General features: G+C 40.9%; 1 protein-coding gene across 9 annotated transcripts in view; it reads left to right on the plus strand.

Annotated features, from left to right (window-relative positions):
- LOC139987336 (opioid-binding protein/cell adhesion molecule) overlaps positions 1–19,317 on the plus strand; it is a 36,634-nt gene extending 17,317 nt beyond the window's left edge. For 7 of the 9 annotated variants that reach the window (XM_072003476.1, XM_072003477.1, XM_072003478.1 and 4 more), the window contains 5 exons: positions 3,262–3,372; positions 8,546–8,688; positions 16,378–16,533; positions 16,602–16,935; positions 17,174–19,317. In XM_072003476.1, the coding sequence (XP_071859577.1) occupies positions 3,297–3,372; positions 8,546–8,688; positions 16,378–16,533; positions 16,602–16,935; positions 17,174–17,319 (855 nt within the window). In that variant the 5' untranslated portion in view covers positions 3,262–3,296 and the 3' untranslated portion in view covers positions 17,320–19,317. Of the gene's footprint in view, positions 1–1,954; positions 2,112–2,264; positions 2,713–3,261; positions 3,373–8,545; positions 8,689–16,377; positions 16,534–16,601; positions 16,936–17,173 lie in introns of those variants that run through there. The other 2 variants (XM_072003484.1, XM_072003483.1) reach the window with 2 other exon arrangements.
- Positions 19,318–20,191: the final 874 nt, after the last annotated feature.

A 20,191-nucleotide genomic window follows, 5' to 3' on the forward strand; every position in this document is an offset into this window, starting at 1 on the left:
GAACAAGCATCCTCTTTCGTTATGACGTGCCAATAAATTCTACGTGGCAAGGGTTGCTGTTCGTTCGTTGCCTTGACATCGACAGCTCGTTACACCGTCAAGACGGTCGGCTTACGGCGTTGTACGTATACATAATTCAGGTATCCCTATGTGCGGTTTCTCCGCCACGAGCAGACGTTTTCAGTCACAGGGGCTTCTCTCTGTGCAACTGCCACCCAAGGAAAACCAATTTTCTCTTTACGTTTCTGCCTTGTTCATCTTGCGCGTTAACACCCTTATCCTTTTTAATTCTGAAATTGACTTTGTAGACTTTAAAAATTATTTTTAGAAGAGCCCTAAAACGAGCAAACGTAGTCGAACAAATCGCAGCAAGGCGAACGAAACCTCGTCGTTTTCGATCAGTTAAATGAAGTTTCGTGCGTTAAATCAAATTAAACGAGCGGTAAATGTGCTAAGATCGTTCGTAATCTGTCAAACTCTGGTGGGTACGTATCTTCGACGCACGAGCGAAGGAAAGTTAAAAGAAGAAAAAAACCCTTCCACGCGTCAAGCTATGGCAGCGAACGAAACGAAATAAAATGAAACGGAGCGAAACGAAATGAAATTAAATGAAACGAAAGGAGAAGAAACGACGTCGAGTGTATGTGGGACATTATAGAATCCCGCGTAGTACCAGCCATGGCGAGAACATATGGCCGTTAATATATCGATGGAAATTGCGATCGATAATTCTACTCGTTCGGCACAAATCACGATTCTACGTAAAGCCGTTTTTTTCACGAGAGAAACTGTGAAAGGTTAAATATTACATGGACGATACATCGTGTGCAACGAACCGAATCATAGTGTCTATCCGATTTACGCAAAGCCACAGGCTATGAACCTCCATTACACAGATTTTATTTGTCTTTGCTTTCCGGTAAGTTTATCGCGCAGCGAGGCAATTAAAAAGTCGATCACCGGTCTCCTCTATTCCTATTATATTGTACCTGCTAGCAGACACAATTATTCGGACGAAAGAATTCAACTGGTTTCTCTATCTACATATTTCAACTGCTGGATTAATTTACATTACGTTCTCGATCATAAGACATCGGAGAAACGATATTGATTCAATATTCTCTACTTTCGCATGGAAAAACTGTAAACGTAGGCGTGCGATCAACAACAAAAAGGAAGATGAATCAATGAAATTCGCCAACAACTGTCCGACAAAGAACATTAATTGCCCTAGCGTGATTGCTCCTTAGGGACCTTTACAACCACTTCGATCTTCTTCCTTACTTTATTCGTCCTTTACGTTGGAGTTCTTCTCGTAGACGTAACGGCACGTTTCACCAAAAAGGCCACGTACCCCCTCGAACCTTTTTTTTTTTTTGTCTCTACGCTAGCGACGAAAAGAGCGACAAACGCAAGAAAGAAAACTACGTGACCCGCGATGAAAGTGCCACATTTATATTTTCTTCTCTCGAGGATTTCGAGCTTCTGCTTTCTACGCTGACACTAATTTACCCGGTCCTCGTTTCTCTTGCTCCTTTCGAGCTCGCCGTGAAACTCCCTCTTGTATAGCAATGCTATTCAAAGAAACTGAATGTTTCACGTCCTCCCGTCTCTGACACTTTTCAAACCGATCAGGTATTCGATGAAATATGAAATATGATCCAAATCGAAGGAATTATGTCGTCATTAGCGTAACAAATAGCTGTAAATAATTAGAAAAATAGAAGACACGAATGTATCGCTGGTACAAAGCCCAAACTCTATACAGTCTTGAATTCCTGTACACACCGTTGAAGGAGACGTTGATATAAGCGAGCCATCTTTGAAACTTACTTCTAACTTAAGAAAAGCTTATTTAAATGAAAGCGTGGCAAAGCCACTCTCGACCCATCTCCTCTTCCCTCTGTTTATACCCGCAAACACCAACCGGTTGCTTTCATCTCGTAGATTACGCAATTGTATTCAACATAGCTGCAAGGTAAAGCACCGTCTAATTAAGTGGCAAAATTACGAGCTCGTGCGCGAACTTGCTAAACCAACTGGACGCTCGTTGTACCGAGCCAGGTTCGATCGCGTGAAATCCGTACACATATTGCCATCACCTCGGAACGGTACGAAGAAAATTCATTTTACCTCTAGCATCGGAAACATCGAATCAATCATGTAGTAATAAACTCTTAATCGCTCAAAAACATCCATTCTGGACGTATCATCCGTATGCGTCTCGACACAGGCTGTCATCAGTATGAAACGTTTTAATTATGCTCGCTGCTCGAAGGGGCCGCGTACACGCGAACACAACATTACATCACGTTAATGTATGTATCTGCAGAAATAAATATTCATATGCGCGCGGGTCTACACGAATTACAATCAGATCTCGTATGAAACGCGTAACGCAATTCTCATTGTCAGTTTTATTTTACGATTGTTTCGTTATCGATTTGCATCGAACACTGTTATGAATTCGTTAACCTGCAATTATCTGTACGCAATTGCTACTTCTGTAGATGAATTACAGATGAAACGTCCTAGAATCGATTCGTATTAGAGACACAATCTCCAGCCATGATCGAAAAGCGGACAAAAAAAGAAGGGGGTCGATGGACGAACATGGAGAAAACGAAGACGCATTGGCGTTCGATTAACAGTGCCACAGCGCAGCGGGAGGAAAGGGAAAATGATCGGTCGACTAGGTTCGCGATGTGTTTGGTACGTGGGCCATAGCGAAGCTTGGTCAAAACCTGTACACGTAGACGAGTAGCCAATGCTTCGTCCTTTACCTGGATTATTCGAGATACTCGATACATCGCCGCGAAATCCCGGACACATTTTCCGAACCAACGAGCTTTTGCCATGCTATAGGCTTCAACGATGAATGCGTGTACGGTAGATGTATGAGAATCGCGATCATCGATCGGCGTTAACAACGTACAGGTACTCTTGCTCGCGATAAGGCTTTACGATCCAGGCTACGCATATCGCGGATTAATTAGAAATTTCATTACAACATGTTCGTTCTATTGTTCTACTACAAAAACAGGCACTCATTATACGAAATACGTACACTTCATTCGGCAATCTGAGAGATCGTTCTTTATTGTTAATTAACTGGCCGTCGTCGTTGGAAAAGTCAAAAAGATGGATCGATGTCTCTTTTTTCTCGTTTTACTTAACGATCGCGGCAAGCAACTGATGAAACGGATAATATCGAACGAAACGTCTACTATATATGTCCATTTACTCATTTTTCCATTGTAGGCGAACTCGTGGATGACCGCACGATGTACACATGAATGGAAACTATGATGGACGCGTTTCGATTGATCCTCCTGTTGCTAGCATCATCGCGCTACTTCCTACATCCGATCGGTAAGTGAAGCTTTTGTTTGTATATTCGTCGATTCGAATGTTAAGCCGCACCGATGTAGTATCGGTGTTGCTCTTTGGTCTGCTCTGGTCTAACTTAGTCACGACAATTCCTGCAAGGAGAGGGTAAAAAAAAAAGAGAAAAACGGTGACCATTACTAGCGGTTTCGACCGCGACGATTTTCCGTGTTTCCTTTCCCTCTGGTTTCCCAGCGCTGCAACCCGTCTAAAGGAACAGGCCTTAATCACGAAGAAGAGGAACAGAGGAGCAGACTTGCCCTCAAAAGTGGTCGGCTATCTTCATCCAGAGGAAACACTGGCAGCGGTACCGGCGAACTTTCTCAATTAGTGCTCCAGCCCGATCGACCAGGACCTCATTCGTATTCACGATGAACCCGGGTCCACAGATATAGTAGACCGATAGCTTCGTTCTCTTCTACTCCTCCATCTTTCCGCCTCGACACTTTCTCTGTTTTTCTCTTCTTCGTTTTCCTCTACTTTATCTTGCCACGTGTCTATTTCTCTTAACGAAATTTCGAATTTTTAAACAGCCCGTTTCTCTGTGCCCACGCGCAGAACCTACAATTTCGAAACTTTTCACCGAAAAGCCAAAATTCCAAGCTAACGAAGATTATCTCGTCGTTCCGCTAATTGATTTCAATCGCTGGCACATTGACAAACGAAATCCGTTAAACCTCCTTCATGGAGGAGGATTCGCCGAGCTTACACTTTTATCGCGCCATCACTTTATCACTATCACCTTTAATGTCTGTGAAAACTTTGATCAGTCCCGTCACGGATTTTTGACGTGCCACCGCTTGCAAAGTGTAGCTTGCTGTAGCCGACGGCCGAAAGCAAGCATAAACGGCAAAATATGTTTGTTGGACATCTTGAAACGTGTTTAACGAGAAATACGTTTAACGAAGATACAAATATCGCTTGTGCCGAAACGAAAACGAGTTACTTCATCTCAGAAACGGGCTTATTCTTTGCCATAATGATGTAGATAAATCTCACGAAATAATTTTGTGAGCACGACGTTAACGTGAAAACTTGTGTTCTTCTTTCGAAACGTGCGTCGTAAAACTAGGTGAAAGATAGGGTCGTGAGCCGTCAACGAATAATAAAGTAACAAAGCTTTTGGAAACACGCGAGAATCACCAGGTTCTTGTACCGTCACGCAAACAAGGTAAACTTTCTTTTCGACTTCGATTGCCATAGTTGGTGAGAAAAACTATATATCGTAAAATGGTCGCGAGCCATTCTACGGTTCGTAAAAAGAAGCAGAAGAGACCGAAGCAAAGTAAGCAACTGTCGGTTCTTTTAACCTGTTCGTACACAAAAAAAAGGCAGCTGGAACTTTGCCTTAGCACGCTTTATTAAGCAACAAATTACAAAACCAAATTAAAGTACACACACATACTCGCACGAAAGAGAGAAAAAAGGAACGTCGAAACGACAAACACATAAAAGAAGAGGGAACTCGACCAGCACATCTACCACGTGTTCGCACACTCAATCGACATCATGCTCGCACGTTGCACGCTATTCAACTAACTCGCTCGGCAATGTTGTCACACTAACATTACCCGGCGGAAACAATAGCACCACATTCAAACATCGTACCGTCACATAACGATAACGTAACCGGTAATCGTGAGCAAATTCAGTTTGCGAGTTCGCGAGACTAAATTACGTTTCTCTTATTGCGATTCGCATTACTTCTCTATCACTCGTCCTATGTACTTTGCGAACCATGCAACAAAGAAGGTGCTTGAATCGCAGTTATTTCCGCCGAAGGAAAATTTTCACAGGAGAAAAGGCTTGAAAAACGGAGAAAGAAATGTCGTTGCTCCTTGAAGATCTTCTTCGTAACACAGTGATGAATTTTTTCGTTTCTCGAGGACCAAGAATTTCCTTTAATAAGAAATGACGAATCTACTTACGAAAGAAAATATTCCTCTGCGCTCTTTACGACCTTATTCGATATGTGCAAGGCTAAAGCTGAAACTAACCACGCCGACGGATTTGCAAGGTCATGTGAAAATTGTACACCAGGTAGAAATTTATTCAATCTGCCGATAATAAAGCTCCTGTCCGCTAAAAGTTACGTAGGAGATGAACGTTTACGTCGGTTATATTTGAAAGAAGTAGATGATCGAAAAGAAATCGAACGGCTCTGTGCAAGAAATTTCTTGAGAAAAAAATCAGCGCTATGAAAAGTAAGCGACTGCTCTTCTCTTATTCCTTGTCGAAAAAAAAAATAATTTCTTGTTTTTAGCCCCGAGGTCCACAAAAACTTGTTTGTATCGTTATTGGCTACTTTCTAGTACCAAAGCTAGAGATTTTTCCCCTACGTTGCAAAAATGATACAATTTTTCGTTATTTTCCGAAGACTCGAGTCGGCTTCCAACCGACTTTATATTCGCGTCTATAAGAAAAAAATAATAGAAAAGATGGAACGTTTCGTTGCTTCAAAATTTATTTAGAAACGTTTGTTCCTCTTTTGAAAGCTGCCGTAAATTTGACGAACGTGGAAATCGATAAATGATCGAACAGATGAAATGAAACGCAAATTCGCGCTATTTGAAGCGAGTCAAAGGGGTCGACCAACAAACGTTCGATACCGGAATGTGGTGAAGAAAAATAGTCGTTTGCAACGTAGTATGTTTACCCGCGTCCATATTTGATCAACGGCTGTTGGTGTCGTTGACCGGTCTCATAAGCGTCGCGTCTTTCACCAAGTTCATGTAGATCTTTATCCCAAACTTTTTTTTATCGATTTGTATTCATTCGTATATTGACGCGATCGACGAGAATAAACAAAACTATACGGTTTCAACGATAGGTAAACACTTTGCAGAAATACATAATTGATCGAACGCTTCCATTCCTTCGAACTAAATACCACCGTTAATGTCGTCAGGAATTGTATTAACTGGTCGACAAGTTTTACTACAATCGTCAACGATGACGTTGACGAGACGTGTCTGCAGGCGTTGTGGCTTCTTGATCCACAAGGTACATACATATGTATATCGCACGTTAACAAACTGCCTTGCGCAATGCAACCGACAGAAAGAGCCGTAGCTTCACGGATGCAAGACTCTCCACCGCGCCAGTCCCGTCACTTTAAGCTATTCCACCTATTTTCAACGTTACAGGGCATGATGCGTCGCTACGTGATGTTACGCTACGTAATGTTACGCTACGTAATATTTTATTACGAAGATGCAAAGAACAATAAAATTCAATGAGGCGGAACACGTCGATCGAGTAGTTGCGATCATAATTTTACGAAGATTTGAGTTTGTGCAAAAGAATGAGATCTAAGACGATCATCTTGAATCCATTGTTTGTCTGCGTGTTTATTCTCTTCGCAATAACTGTAAAGCAAGCTGCATTTTGCGGGATAGCGTAAAGAAATTACCTCGTTCGACCGACCATGCTACGCCGCACGGAATGATTTAAACGGTAGTTTGCTTGATTCTGCGCTACGTGCTGCAGGAACAAACGTAGCACGAATTTTGCTCGATATAGAATTTTACAACGTTCTTCCAATTGTCCGACGATGTACCAAATTTCGCAGTCCCACGTTCTACGTTTGATTTGATTGCGATTCACGAAATATGGATACAAACTGTTGGACGTTCGCCATTTCAGATTCCTTCTTTCACGCAAGAAAGACTATATCGTAATTCCATCTTCTCGGAGTCAAAAAATCGTCGCTTTAATCAAGAGACAGAGGAGAAGAGTGGTTTGCAGCCCCTTTGCGAACGTTGCAGCTGAGCAGATAAGCCGAGCTAACCCCGAGTTACCAGCTTCCCTCTTTGCCGCTGCAAATTAGCAGGCACGGCCGAGACCGAGAGAAGCGTACAATTTTAAGGCACTCGCTCTAATAGGTAATGCAATTTAAGAAGCTCGTCAACCAGGATGGCAGCGGGATCGTAGGCAGATGGCCAGTGGGAGAGACGACCGAGATCTAGCCTTACGCTGGTGTACGTAGAGCGAATCTTAAATTCTGTGGCTACTGCACCGCTTCGTTTCCGTCTGCATACCTGAGTGAATAACTTCGGTAATTACCATCGACCCAGTTGCAACTAACGCTCGAGTCAACGCTTCGAATTGCGTTTGATCGGGAAATTCGAAGCGACAACTTTTGATACCATCTCACGTCAATTACAGCTTTCACCTTGGTGTTCGACCTAACTCGAGAGACAAGCCTTCGTATATGTTAGCGAAGAAATCTTGTGTACTCGTTCGCAAGCCGTTGCACACCTTCTCTAAGCGTCGATCCGCACGGCAAAGGAGTAATTGAACGATAAAGGATAAACGATAGAGAGAAGTTTCTCGTAGGAGATCTCTAGTTTGGCACAGCTTTATGGCTCGTTCGATCAACATCCGGCGCAACGACTTCCGCGGTCCTCGTGAACGCTGGACGATATTTTCAAGCAATGAAATGTCTTGAGTTTTCGGCTTGGCTCCAAGTCGTTATATGTACGTTATTCGATAAGCAGACTTTCGACCCATGGAAAATACCGTCGAGATGCGAAGGAGGTCGTGCGCTCAACGTGTAACTTTCGCAGCTATAATACGCTGGAACAGCATCGTTAGTCTTAAACCAGCGAAAAAGAAAACAAGGTAGTGCGAATCGAGACATTATGATTTGAACAAAACTGTAAAAACGTGGAAAAATAAAGGAAAGATAAAAGTTTAACGACCAGAGTTTCGCGTAGAGTAGAAGAAAAAGAAAAAATATAGAAAGTTTTCGCTTCGACCTACGCAAAACTTTCCCAATATGACGTTACAAAATGTCGTTCCTTTGAAATTCATTTCCTCGATGAACGTTCGTTAAGCGTTGTCGAGTGCGCCGCTGGACGAGAGAGCGAAGGAAACGCGGCTTCTTTGTATTTGCGCGTCTTTCCATATCGACAAAACATATCACACCAGTGTTCGTTGAAAAGGTAAAGTAGCTTCGACAAAGTAGTTATTTAGCTCGTAGCTAGTCTCGGAATACGCAAAAGAGAAAACTTGCGCAACTATACATGTACCTATAGATATACCTCTCCGCGTATACGATATCGCTATGTTAATTTCCTCTGCCTGTTTTCCAGGCAACCCGGATTCATCGAAATAACCAAGATATACGGTATAGAGTGATTTTCGATATTTCTAGATGGTGCTATTCGGAGTGAGAAGCCAACCAACGAGGAAGAAAGGAATAACATCCTTTCTTCGGTACCTGTATCTGTCAAGGATGTCCTGGCGCAGACTGGCGGAAACGCTTTGCTTCCCTGTAGATTCACTAGTCCCGGAATAGTGAGTATACCACATATGTATACAAGCAAATATATGCGTTCTGGATGATGTATACAAGGAAGGTGGCTCGTGTAGGTACAAGTGGAATTGGCCGTGTATGCACAAGCTGCAAGCCGGCCTGTATGCAGGTATTATACATAGGTCGATGAACACCAAGGAAGTATGCGCAACGTACATAAGCATGCATGCCATTGTGTAAAGCGGGCACATCGATAAACAACGATGCTGCGGATTACACGCACGCTACACGAGACATTGCGCGTTTCGTGAAAACGTGCGACGCCTCGCGGTACCCGCTTACCAAAATATCGCACGCGTCTCCTTTCGTTTCCAACACCTTCGAATACCCCTTGCAACGAACCTACCGCTACAAAAGGTATTAGCTTCACGAAAGCACGAATAATGTTCGCTGTGGTATGGCCAAAAGACCTTTCCAGGGAAACTTTCAAACACCGTTTGTTCGCGCCCTAAACATTTCACTCGTATAGAATTTGATGTCGCGCGTAAACTCCGCCACCGAGTTCCACCGGTGAACGTCAATTATTTATCGAAACACTGTGTAAAGCGACGAACACGCTATTTTAAATTCGGTGCATTTCAGCACCGTAAACCCAATGCACGCGTACTCCTCTCGTTACACCGTCTTTCTCACGAGGTATGCTCGTTAATAAATGATCGGAGCAGCGTGCTGCCGTATGCAAGCCTCGGGCTGAGGTCACTCGCTCGCTATAGTAAAGAGCGGAAAACGGAAAACGGGAAACGTCTCTCGAAGAGGAGGACAAAACCTGCTCGTTTGACGCAACGGGCAGAGAGCTGGCTGGTTGCGCGACCGAGCAACGCCGAAAGACCGGCAAACAGCCAGATGAAAAAGAGAACGTCCAACAGGATAGAAACCTGTCCCCTTCCACCTTGTAATTCTCCCGGTTTTAATGTTGCAAGGATCGACGCGCCAAGAACTGCACTTTCCTACCTATGCTCAGCTACGCTCCCTTGATTCGTACGCACCCACACGCGGACAAGTTAGCTACGAAAATTTGTATTTCCCGCGAGTACCTACAACGAGAGCGTGATTAAAATTCATGTTGCATTATTCACGGTATAGATACACGGCATCGCTCTACTGTGAAGTAATTTTCTTCCCGCTATAAAGAAATGCTTCATCAACTCTTTGAGAAACTAGCTTTCGACAGAGGCAGCACTTTGAACAGCAACGTGTAACTTTCCTCCTTCCTTTCAAATTACGTACCAAACAATAGCCATTCATCTGTTTCCGCGTTTTTACATTTTCGAACCTGTATACAATACATGCTTTCCAAAAAAAAAAAATATACAGAAATATCTATAAATAAATCGATAACAAGTGGAAGATGTTCGATGTTTTCATAATGCTTTTCTTCGCGCTTGAGAACACACGATGATTATCAGTGTTGGACTATTTCATTTCCAAGAGAAAATGTACCAGAAAATCGCATTTCCTTTGTCCTTTTAAGCTACCGGATGTCACGACTAAGCTTCGACCGTGTCGCGCATGGACCATTATTATTTAGGAAAGACAGACAAGATTGATTCTCTGTTGTACGAGTAACGGAAGAGGATTCCTAAACTCACCAACGATATATTATCCTGCATACCGAACTAGGAAATCGATACTCATTCCTAGCAAGTATTTGTTCTCCTTTTTCGATACGATTCTCGATTCCTCGTGGATAGCCGAGACACGCTTGAACGGGAATGGGACAAGCGACGAGAATGATCTAAAAGATAATAGATGGATAAGTGGATAGATAGAAAGAAAACGTACTAAATCCGCTTTTGACATAAGTTCTTATAAAGGTACGAGAGCAAAGACACAGACGTCGAAGAAACGGTATTACCTTTGGCATCGCGAGAAAGAAATATTGTTTCGGACGTTTCTTAAAAAGTACCCTGTCGTGTTCGAATCCGGTCTGCACGATTTCAGGCTGTTGTAACTGGAAATGTATAGCGCGTGTTCGCCTACAAAAGGACACCTAACGTTGGCCAAAGATCGATTCGCACTCGACTAGAATTTCAATTCCAATCGCCAAGGAATGTCGTCGAATGCGAATACCGATACGACACAAACAGCTAAAGAAACGCGATCGGGCGTGTCGCGCGCAGTGCGGTAGATGCTACTGTGATTACGATTCAAAAACAAGATGTTACGAAATACCAAGTAATAAATAGATTTAACTTTTAGCCTAACATACGATGGTATTCGAAATTTGTGATAAAGATAGAATCGTTCGGTCCCTTTTGATTCCGAAAGACAATAATGAAAATCCTTTGCAAAATAATAGCAATTAATAGGTTGGTTTAAATTACAAATTATTTTATTCGTTGACTAATCGATGATGCGATGTAAAATACTTTGGTTCGGGTATCGATACAATCGCATAAAAAGAACACTATTGTTTGTGGTATCGATACGACTACTTACGCAGTACGCGATAAGAAACATTAGTATATTCAACTACTGCGCCAAGTATAAATTCCACGATAGCCGGGAGCAATATGAATATTTAGGAAATCAGTACACGTGCGTTCGAAATCGAGAAGGAAATCCCACCGGGAATCAGCAAGTTCTCCAATTTTCCGGTTCGAATATCGAATTGTCTCTGGAATGCTGTAGAAAGTTCGTCTTAGTGGCAGTGGCCACCGCATATTCCTCCAATTTTTTCTTCTCCTCGACACGCTAATCGATCGAGGGGGCAATTGGTAAATTTCTTCTGCGATTTCGCTAACGAAAAATCACCTGGACAAGTATAATTTTCAATCGACTTGCGAGCGATAGACGATCAATTTAGGGGAGAGGAGGAAATATTAACGGGCATGGATTTGAATAATTACCAAGAAATTTATGAATTCCGCTCGACTATGCGACGAACGATCGTTCGTTCAACGTGCTTCGTAATTATCTTTAATGGACGATAATTTTAGGTTGACGCGATGAGTGGGTCATTTCGAAATTTTTATCGCGTCGTCTACACGCGTATCGCGATTGAAACTTACTTGTGGCAGATACGAACTCTAACAACGGTCTCGAATTGTAAAGAACGAACCGTTTTTACCATTTTCTCTTTTCACTTCAAAAAAACAGACTCGACATAATATTTTTCGTAACACTAATCAACGTTAAAATGCAAATTAACGGAAACAAGATCGACCAACGCACGGCCCTTGTATGATTCGATCGCGGAAATAACGTCGGCGCGTTGATGGAAAGCGACGAATATATCCCGTTTGTCTTGTTATCCCGTGCTCGATACATGTGTACATGGTTTGATACGCAAATTAACGGATGATTCGAATATCAGCCTAATGTGCATAATTATTTCCTGAACAACAGCTCGTTATCCACGTTTGCAAATACGATGGATCGACATATACCGCGTATTTAACCTACGTGTTATCGAGTCGACTTAAGAGGATTTCGCGTTACAGAAGGAGAAAGAACGAACGATGAAAAGATACGATCGAATTTTTCGAAGAATGTCGGGAATATCGTTGTCATCGAAGCGTCGCGATAGAATTGTAAAGCATTTAAGTTCGATGAGAATATCGCGTATCGTGAAAATCCTGATTACGTGTATCGGGAAAAAGGAAAAACGAGAGAAGAAGACAAGAACGATAGCTTCTACTTTCTCCAACCGATTCGAGACCGTACCAGATGGCGGCAATATGGTGGCGCACGGAACAGTACGGCTACCGATTTTCTCATAAACCGGCAAACTTTTGTACGAGTTTTTCGAGGAAAGAAGAAAACAGATGCCGCTTCGTAAGGACCAAGCTGTCAAGGAAAAAGTTCGTAGGTTAAAAGTCCATTAAAAACGCAACTGTCTGGAGAAAGAGCGAAAAATTGCACTCGCCTTGGAAGTATCAAGCGTTGCAAAGACTTTTAATGAACAAAGGTAATGAAAGAACGACGAGCGTCCCTTTCGAGTATCGGTAACAAAAATTTTGTTTGTACAACTTTCGTTTTTACGTGTATTCTATCGACGTTGTACCAGACAAAATGAACCTTCCTTTGTCTCGGTTTCTCGTTTTCTTTATGCCGTTGCTTCCTCTTGTTTCATCGAAGGAAGCTCATTGGCAGAAAATACGTACACCTAGGTACGTTATGCGCCATAAATGCAAAGAAATAAATGCATAATTAATTTGTTCCATTGCGATATAAATATTCGTTTACGTAGAAAAAGCGAGCCGACAGAACGAATGGAATTGGTACAGTATTGAATGAACAAAGTGCGGTTAAGCGAAAGTCTATTTTTGTCGATTGTTTAACAATAAGCAATGCATTCGTATGTACAGCGAATTTTTCGTAATACCGTGTCGATGTTAACATCGTGTATGTATTAAGCGAGAAACGACTTGTTTTTCTCGATGATTTCTTTTCTTATCTCGTATCTTAAGAAAAGCAACGCCTGTCCAAATAATCACTAAAATTGACGTATCAAAGAACATAAGTCACGGACGATCGTCACGACGGAATATTGCGAGAAATCATAAACTGGAAAAGCGGCAATCGATACGTCAACGAGTAAGCTGCTACCCGGCAGAAGCCCGATCTTTTCTTCAATCTTTTATTCATAACGCACAGGCGTCAAGCTACTTCATCTCTTGATACCCTTCTTTTTTCTTCCACGCTTCCAACTACGTATTTTCAAGCTTGTGTTTTTCTGCTCGGACGTGTTACTTTGCATGCACGAAGAACGGGCATGAAGATCGGCTAGCGTCCCTTATGCGGCATGACACGAATATCCTACATTTTATCCCATATAAACAGGCAGATAAATTCCAGTAAATCTACTCGGTGCAGGATTAAACTATATACAATGAATAAGAAATCACGTAAAAATGCGTCTCACCTAAATTGTCCCGTGCTATGCGCTCCACGTTTAATTCGTAAGAGGAATCTCAATATTTTTAGTAATTTCTAAAATAAATCTTTTGATTTTAGTTAAACATTCCGTTCGGTGTTCGCTAGTTGCAATAGGCAAATTATGGATGCTATCGATCATCTACATGACAAATTGCAATTGCCTGCGATAAACACATAAGTAATAGATGCATGTCCCGTATTAATTGTGTACAAACTATACTGTGCATAATCACAACCACTGATTCGTTCCACGAGTAGGAAGAATTTATCACGAGTAAACGCTACCCATATCATATAGTAAAGTTAATTGGTGGTTTTTGAAAGACTGAAATGCACTTGCAAGTTTCAACATCTTTGACCGCAAATCTTCGCTCACGTTTTAAGGATCTCGTTCCCAACAACTCTTAGAATTCCTTAAATCGCCGTTAAGTTCTACGATCGTACAGGTTTACGAGGCTTCTCGACTTTTACGATTTACGTAATACTTACGCGTGCTCGCCGCTTTACAACCCGGTTAATATGATACTTTGTATTAGTTAATTGCTATAGCCTAGACACGCTGGTTAATAATATTCATGAGAAACGGGCAGCGTTCAGTTTATGTTTGGTGTACAAATATATCCTACGGCTTTGCGACTGCTACGTTTCCTTTGTAACTAAAAGCAGCTTCGTTGCAACAGGAACCCTTGGCAAGCAGGTGGGTATTCATTTTAGTAGCAATAAACTTTCTCGAAACTCGAAAGCTGCTGTATGTGTCTCGTAAGACGAAATAGAATAGCGTCGTTCGGAACGGACAATACAATTACAAAACGAGTCGCACGCCATCCTACATAAACGGAGCTTTCGCTTCTTTCGATTCCTCTCATAACTACGACTATTTCATTGTGTTGTAGGGTCTTTTCTTTCTTAAAATTAAACACTACGTGGCAACGTAAGATAAATCAAGGATTTTGGTAAAGCAAGTAAACCGAGACGACAGCCGAAATTCAATAAATTTATCGCGATCACGAGACGTTCTTCCGAGGGGGACATTAATTAAACGACGCTGCCCGGTCCGGAGATGTTATCATACTGCATCCACACGTGTGGAGAAAAGCCTGATTAATGGAACTTGGCTGACCGGAAAAATGATCCTTTCCTTTCTTTTTCTTTATCGCCAGCGTAAAACGAAGATTTGATTAAAACTGCGTTTCATATTCTATTGGCATACAGTCTATCTTTATCGACTGATCGAGAACCGATTGCAATTATTACAAGGACGAGCACAAACGTAATCGAGCAATGAATTTTTTCGAGAAATTTCTATGACAATTTTTAAGGAGCAATCATGGGACTAACGAGGAACGTAAAGACCAGACGTTGATTCGTAATACATCGCAGAAGTTCGTTATTCGACTCATTTATGCTCGAGTGTTCTTGTCGATCCTCGCAGATTCGCATTAGAAAATCGTGAAATCTAGTTGCTGTGAACGTCGAGCACACTCAAGGTAGGACAATTAAGGCACAAAACTAGCCAGCCTCTTCAATGTCGGTTTACGTTGACTACGCAGTCAATTACGAGCTTCGGTAACTTCGAGAATTATCAGAAACCAATTTTGCTAAAATTCAATGGGAATTTGTCCGACTAACAGAATCCGCAACTCTATCGGCGAAACTATACGACTCTATCGTTCGAATCAATTCATCGTAATTACAATAACCCGTAAGGTCGTCGATTGGGCTTGCTTCGATCGTTGAATTACTCCAATAGGAGATGACACCTTGGCACGATAACGGCCGTCGAACAAATCAAGTGGAATATAAATAAACGTGAGATTGAAAATGCGTGACTCGGTGTACCACAAATTGTATCGTTGGAATGAGATACTACGCTATTTTCTTACATTCGTCTACCGTCCACTGGATTATTGTCAAAAAAATTTCATACCTGACGTGCAGTGCTCTCTCAGCGATATCTTCCTTTTTTATTTCACGTATTCCGCGACCTATTAAAAAATTCTCCACGGTATAACGAAATCGTAAAAGGGGTCGAATTTATACGTCTTAACAAATGACTTGACAAAGACCCGATAAAATAAGAATTCGAAACCATGGTCAGAGCCGTACCAAGTATATCCTATTGTTAACTGTGATTCAGTCTCCGTTGAAAAAGATAGAACGTTACAGCGTACTACAACTCTAACTGTTGAGGTGCATCGATCGGTGATTCTGCTTGATACTGTAATTTAAGACATCGCTATATCCTAAAGGCCATTGTACATTTCCGTAATATTCTTAGCTGAGTTGCCGTTTGTGTGGAAGAACGACGTTCGTGCATTTTCTAAATCGTCTTTGCTATCAACGCAAGAATAACGGCTGTCACCGGACGAAAATAGCATTACGGATGGATAAGCTGGATGACGATGTTTCGTACTCACTGAGAAGAGGAAAGGATTTCTTATTAAAGCTACTTTTCTTCGTTTTTGGTGTGCCATTAATATCACGAAAAGAGCAGTCTCCTGAAATGAGTACTATTATTTGTTAGCTGGAAAATATAAAAGATCGAAAGACCCGTTAAAGATACAGAACTTTTTTTAACCGTTCGTAAAAGAATTAAACGCAGCACGATCGTTTATCTCCAACTTCCGAGTATTTTTAACGAATATGCAAGTTATACAATGCGTCATAAAATTTATTTATTTATGCAAGTTATATAATTGCACTTTCGAATTCGCAACTTGCGCATAATCGATTTGCATATTCGATTTGCATATTCGAAATTCAGGTGACTGGAAAATTTCTCGTTTCAGGTAACTTGGATCAGGAGGAAAGACAGGCAATTATTGACGCTGGGTACGGACACTCATGTCATCGACACGCGATTCATGGTTATTTCGAACAGCCCAGACTGGACTCTGTTGATTAAGAACGTCCAACGCGAGGATGCTGGACTTTACGAGTGTCAGGTGGTAATTTAACATATAACGATACTTAAACGAATCGAAACAATTTGAAGCCTGTTTTATCGAGACAGATTCAAACGGAGCCGGTCCAGCAACGATTCATTCGTCTAAGCATCACGGAGGCGTATTCCATGATTCCCGGAGGACCAGACCTTCACGTCAAACAAGGATCTAGTCTGCGACTGGAATGTCAGCTGATAGCATCGACGGAGGCACCGAGTTTCATCTTTTGGTATCGCGAAGGTCGCATGATCAACTACGACGATGAACCAGGGGTTAAAGTGGAGGCTACGAAAAACGGTTCGATTCTCGTGGTTGACAAAGTGAAACTTTCTCATGGTGCTAATTACACTTGTTGGCCCAGCAATGCCAGGCCAGCATACATCATGATACACGTAATCGAAGGTTGGTTATCTATATTTTTTTCTTTTCTCTATATTTCGTTTCTTTTCCTTTCGCGAATACAGGATTTATGTACCTATACATACGCATATAAGTCGTTTGCAAAGTCTTTTGTTTCAAAAGTACTTCTCCTTCGACTCGTTTAATTTTACTACGTTTAATTTTCGTCATAACTTATTTGCTTACTGTTTATTCTAGTCGAACAAATGTTATTTCCTCGCTGTTCTATCTCTGTTTATAGAAGAGGAAAAACCAGCAGCTATGCATGGCGGTGATCGGCGAAACGCTACATCGAAAGCGTCCATCAATGTCATGTTGATTTTTCTGTCTTTCCTCGGTATACGCACCTCGAATCGACTTCATCCGCGGCAAACCTGTGTCACGTGACTAGCCTACCATGTCAACTTTGTCACCGAATTGATGCCTGCTGCGGAATTTCAAATAATTTCGATGCCATTTTCGTATATCTCTTCTTACTTTACACTTTACCACGTTACTCGTGCTTGACTTACATACATTTAACGTTGTCGGTAATTTGCTGAGCACGTGCAACGAAACTTGCTAATTTCATCTGACGCTTTCTAACATCCTAAAATGTTAACTTAAAATAACAATAACGCGATGCAGCAAATTCATCGTAAAACTTTTGAAACAATATCAGCAAGTGCGCCGTCACTTGGCAAGATTTCGACTTGCATCGGTTTATCTACGGTTTAACTATAGTACAATACTCGAGACCGCTATGTCGGCGGTTAAATTTTCGAAATTCGATATTCTTGAATCTCCGTTCCAATAAATGTTGAATGTCAAATACGTAACGCATCTGCAACGCTGCGTATAAGATGCAACAATTTTCGTGAAATGTGCGACCAGACATAAACTCAAGCAATATTAAAAGCAAGTATTATATTCATTTGAATCACATCCTCTAAATATTTTTATCGTCATAAACGTACGAAGAATGATCTTCACCTCGACGCATTTACCATTTCTCTTTTCCTAAAACGAGCATGCACTTCTGTCCGAGTTTCTGCTCGTACGCATGAAATAATAAACCATCGAGTCAAAAGAAATAGCTACCCTTTTTTTTTCTTTTTTTTTTTTTTTTTTTAGTTGCTTGCAAACAAACGAGGCACGCCAGAAATTTCAGTAATGAAGAAAAAAAAACACGCGAAACGTTTTATCGATGTGAAATATAAATCCACGGATACAGGTATCGCATTTAACGCTCGCTTTCATTTGGCCGCATGTCGTGTGTTTTCTATCGTAATTAATCGCGAATAAAAACGAAAGCTATTTCGCGAATTGTCGACGAATAGAAAAGCTCGCATTCATTCGTAAAAAAGTCAATGTAATGTGGCAGCGACACTCTGATAAACAGTTGAAAAGACATTTGCGAATTCAGATAAATTTAATCCGTTAAAAGTGTCGTGCAATGTCGCTTTATACCGTTTGCCGTTTGAACGCGCACAAAAGTGAACTTGATAAATTCTAAGGGCAAAGCCACGCTTTCACGTTTCACCAACAGCTTCGTGAATTAACAACGTTTAAACGAGCCAAATCACGTACAGCTACGAACGCTCATCGTGGTCTCAAATTCTTTTCAATGCTCTTTAGGCTCGTGAATTCACACGATTTTATCTTTTTTTCGAACAAACACGATCACACTTCGAAGCCGCGTGAATAGTTCAATCTCGCTGCGTGTATAAAATTCCAATGAAACAGAAAAGCATTTAAAGTTATTTAAAACACGGTGAAACAAAAATTTTCTTGTCTTATAATTTCCAATTTTATAGTTGACACGATCTTCTTTGGAAAAGTATCGTTTGTCGGATGCTTCGTCGAAGGAAAAAGAGAAATCTATCCTATAGACATATGATAGTCTAATACTCGTTATTATTTCCTGGTAACATTCGAAATAATCACTTGATGTATTAATATGTGATCAATGTACATACGCGTGTATGCTAACTACAATATCTACTCTAAATCAACGAGCCTGTGTATCAAGAACATTTTTCGCAAAATACAAGAATATTGCCATATCTTTTTACAGAGAACGAAGCATTACGCGTGTTTTATCGGATAGCAATACCATGTACATTTTTATTCACTGTTGTATGCCGAATAATTTATCAATGACTTCTCGTTGGAACGTTGGAGTTTTCCATTAGCTCCTTATACATAGCGTTATGGAACACGTTAATATCGTTTCCATGCGCGAGAACTTATTAATTAACGTTCATATTCTTGATTCGTTTAACGATAGTAGATGTATCGAGTGATTTTAACATGGACGTTTGAGACTTTTTTTTCGTCGACTTACCAGAGACGTATGAATTGTAAAAGTAGACTCGCAAAATAAAACAAGACGTCAGATTTTCATCTCCACGATATTATAATATACAAAATAAATTGGACATTTTGAATCAATCGAAAAATGATTATTTTACGAAAGAAACGCATCTTCGATGGAGGTAAATTCAAACATAAATCGCTTTAATATCGTTACGAATTCTCCGTATCACTGTGATTCTATCTGCAGGAATTTTGCATCCAAGCCGTGGAATGTAATAATCCTCGTTGCACCCAGGCTAACGTATAGCAAAGATGTATGTATCTTCCGTCGAGAACACACTTAATCGGATATTACGAAGTAAGTACTTGGAAAATGTTTAATGGGGAAATTATCACCAGTGAAAATATTAATCCTTCGGGAGTGCCGATAGAAATTCGTACGTAACGTGGTTAGAGTTACATTGTAACGATCCTTGCAACGATTATCATCGTCGATCGCCAAATTGTCGAATCCTGAAGCAAAGGTAAGTACTATGGCTTGGTACGTGTACAAAATTTGAAATTTCCAACGATCCGTTAGTCACGTTTCGAACATCTAATCGATTTGTGACTTTACCGAGCGAACGCCAATAACCGCAGCTTATTCCGTATAATATTAATCAAAACTCAGCAGAGAATATGTACTCGTATTATCTAATTTTGTGGTATTATACAAGATACATAGAATGAACACGCATCACCAAATTTCACTATGAATGAACTCCGAGCAATACTATTTTTGGAATATGTCAAACTTGTCCAAAACATATCGAACGAATATGTATATGAACCCTCTGTTAGATTTTATTAAATTACGCTGCACTGACAAGAAATTTATTTCAATTCTAGGAAATGATTTTCCTTTTGTTTCTCGTTCTATGTTACCTTGAATTTCTTATATATACCTTATCGCTAAATTAAA

This window comes from Bombus fervidus, chromosome 5 (genome assembly GCF_041682495.2).
Source record: "Bombus fervidus isolate BK054 chromosome 5, iyBomFerv1, whole genome shotgun sequence".
Classification (NCBI taxonomy): Eukaryota; Metazoa; Arthropoda; class Insecta; order Hymenoptera; family Apidae; genus Bombus; species Bombus fervidus.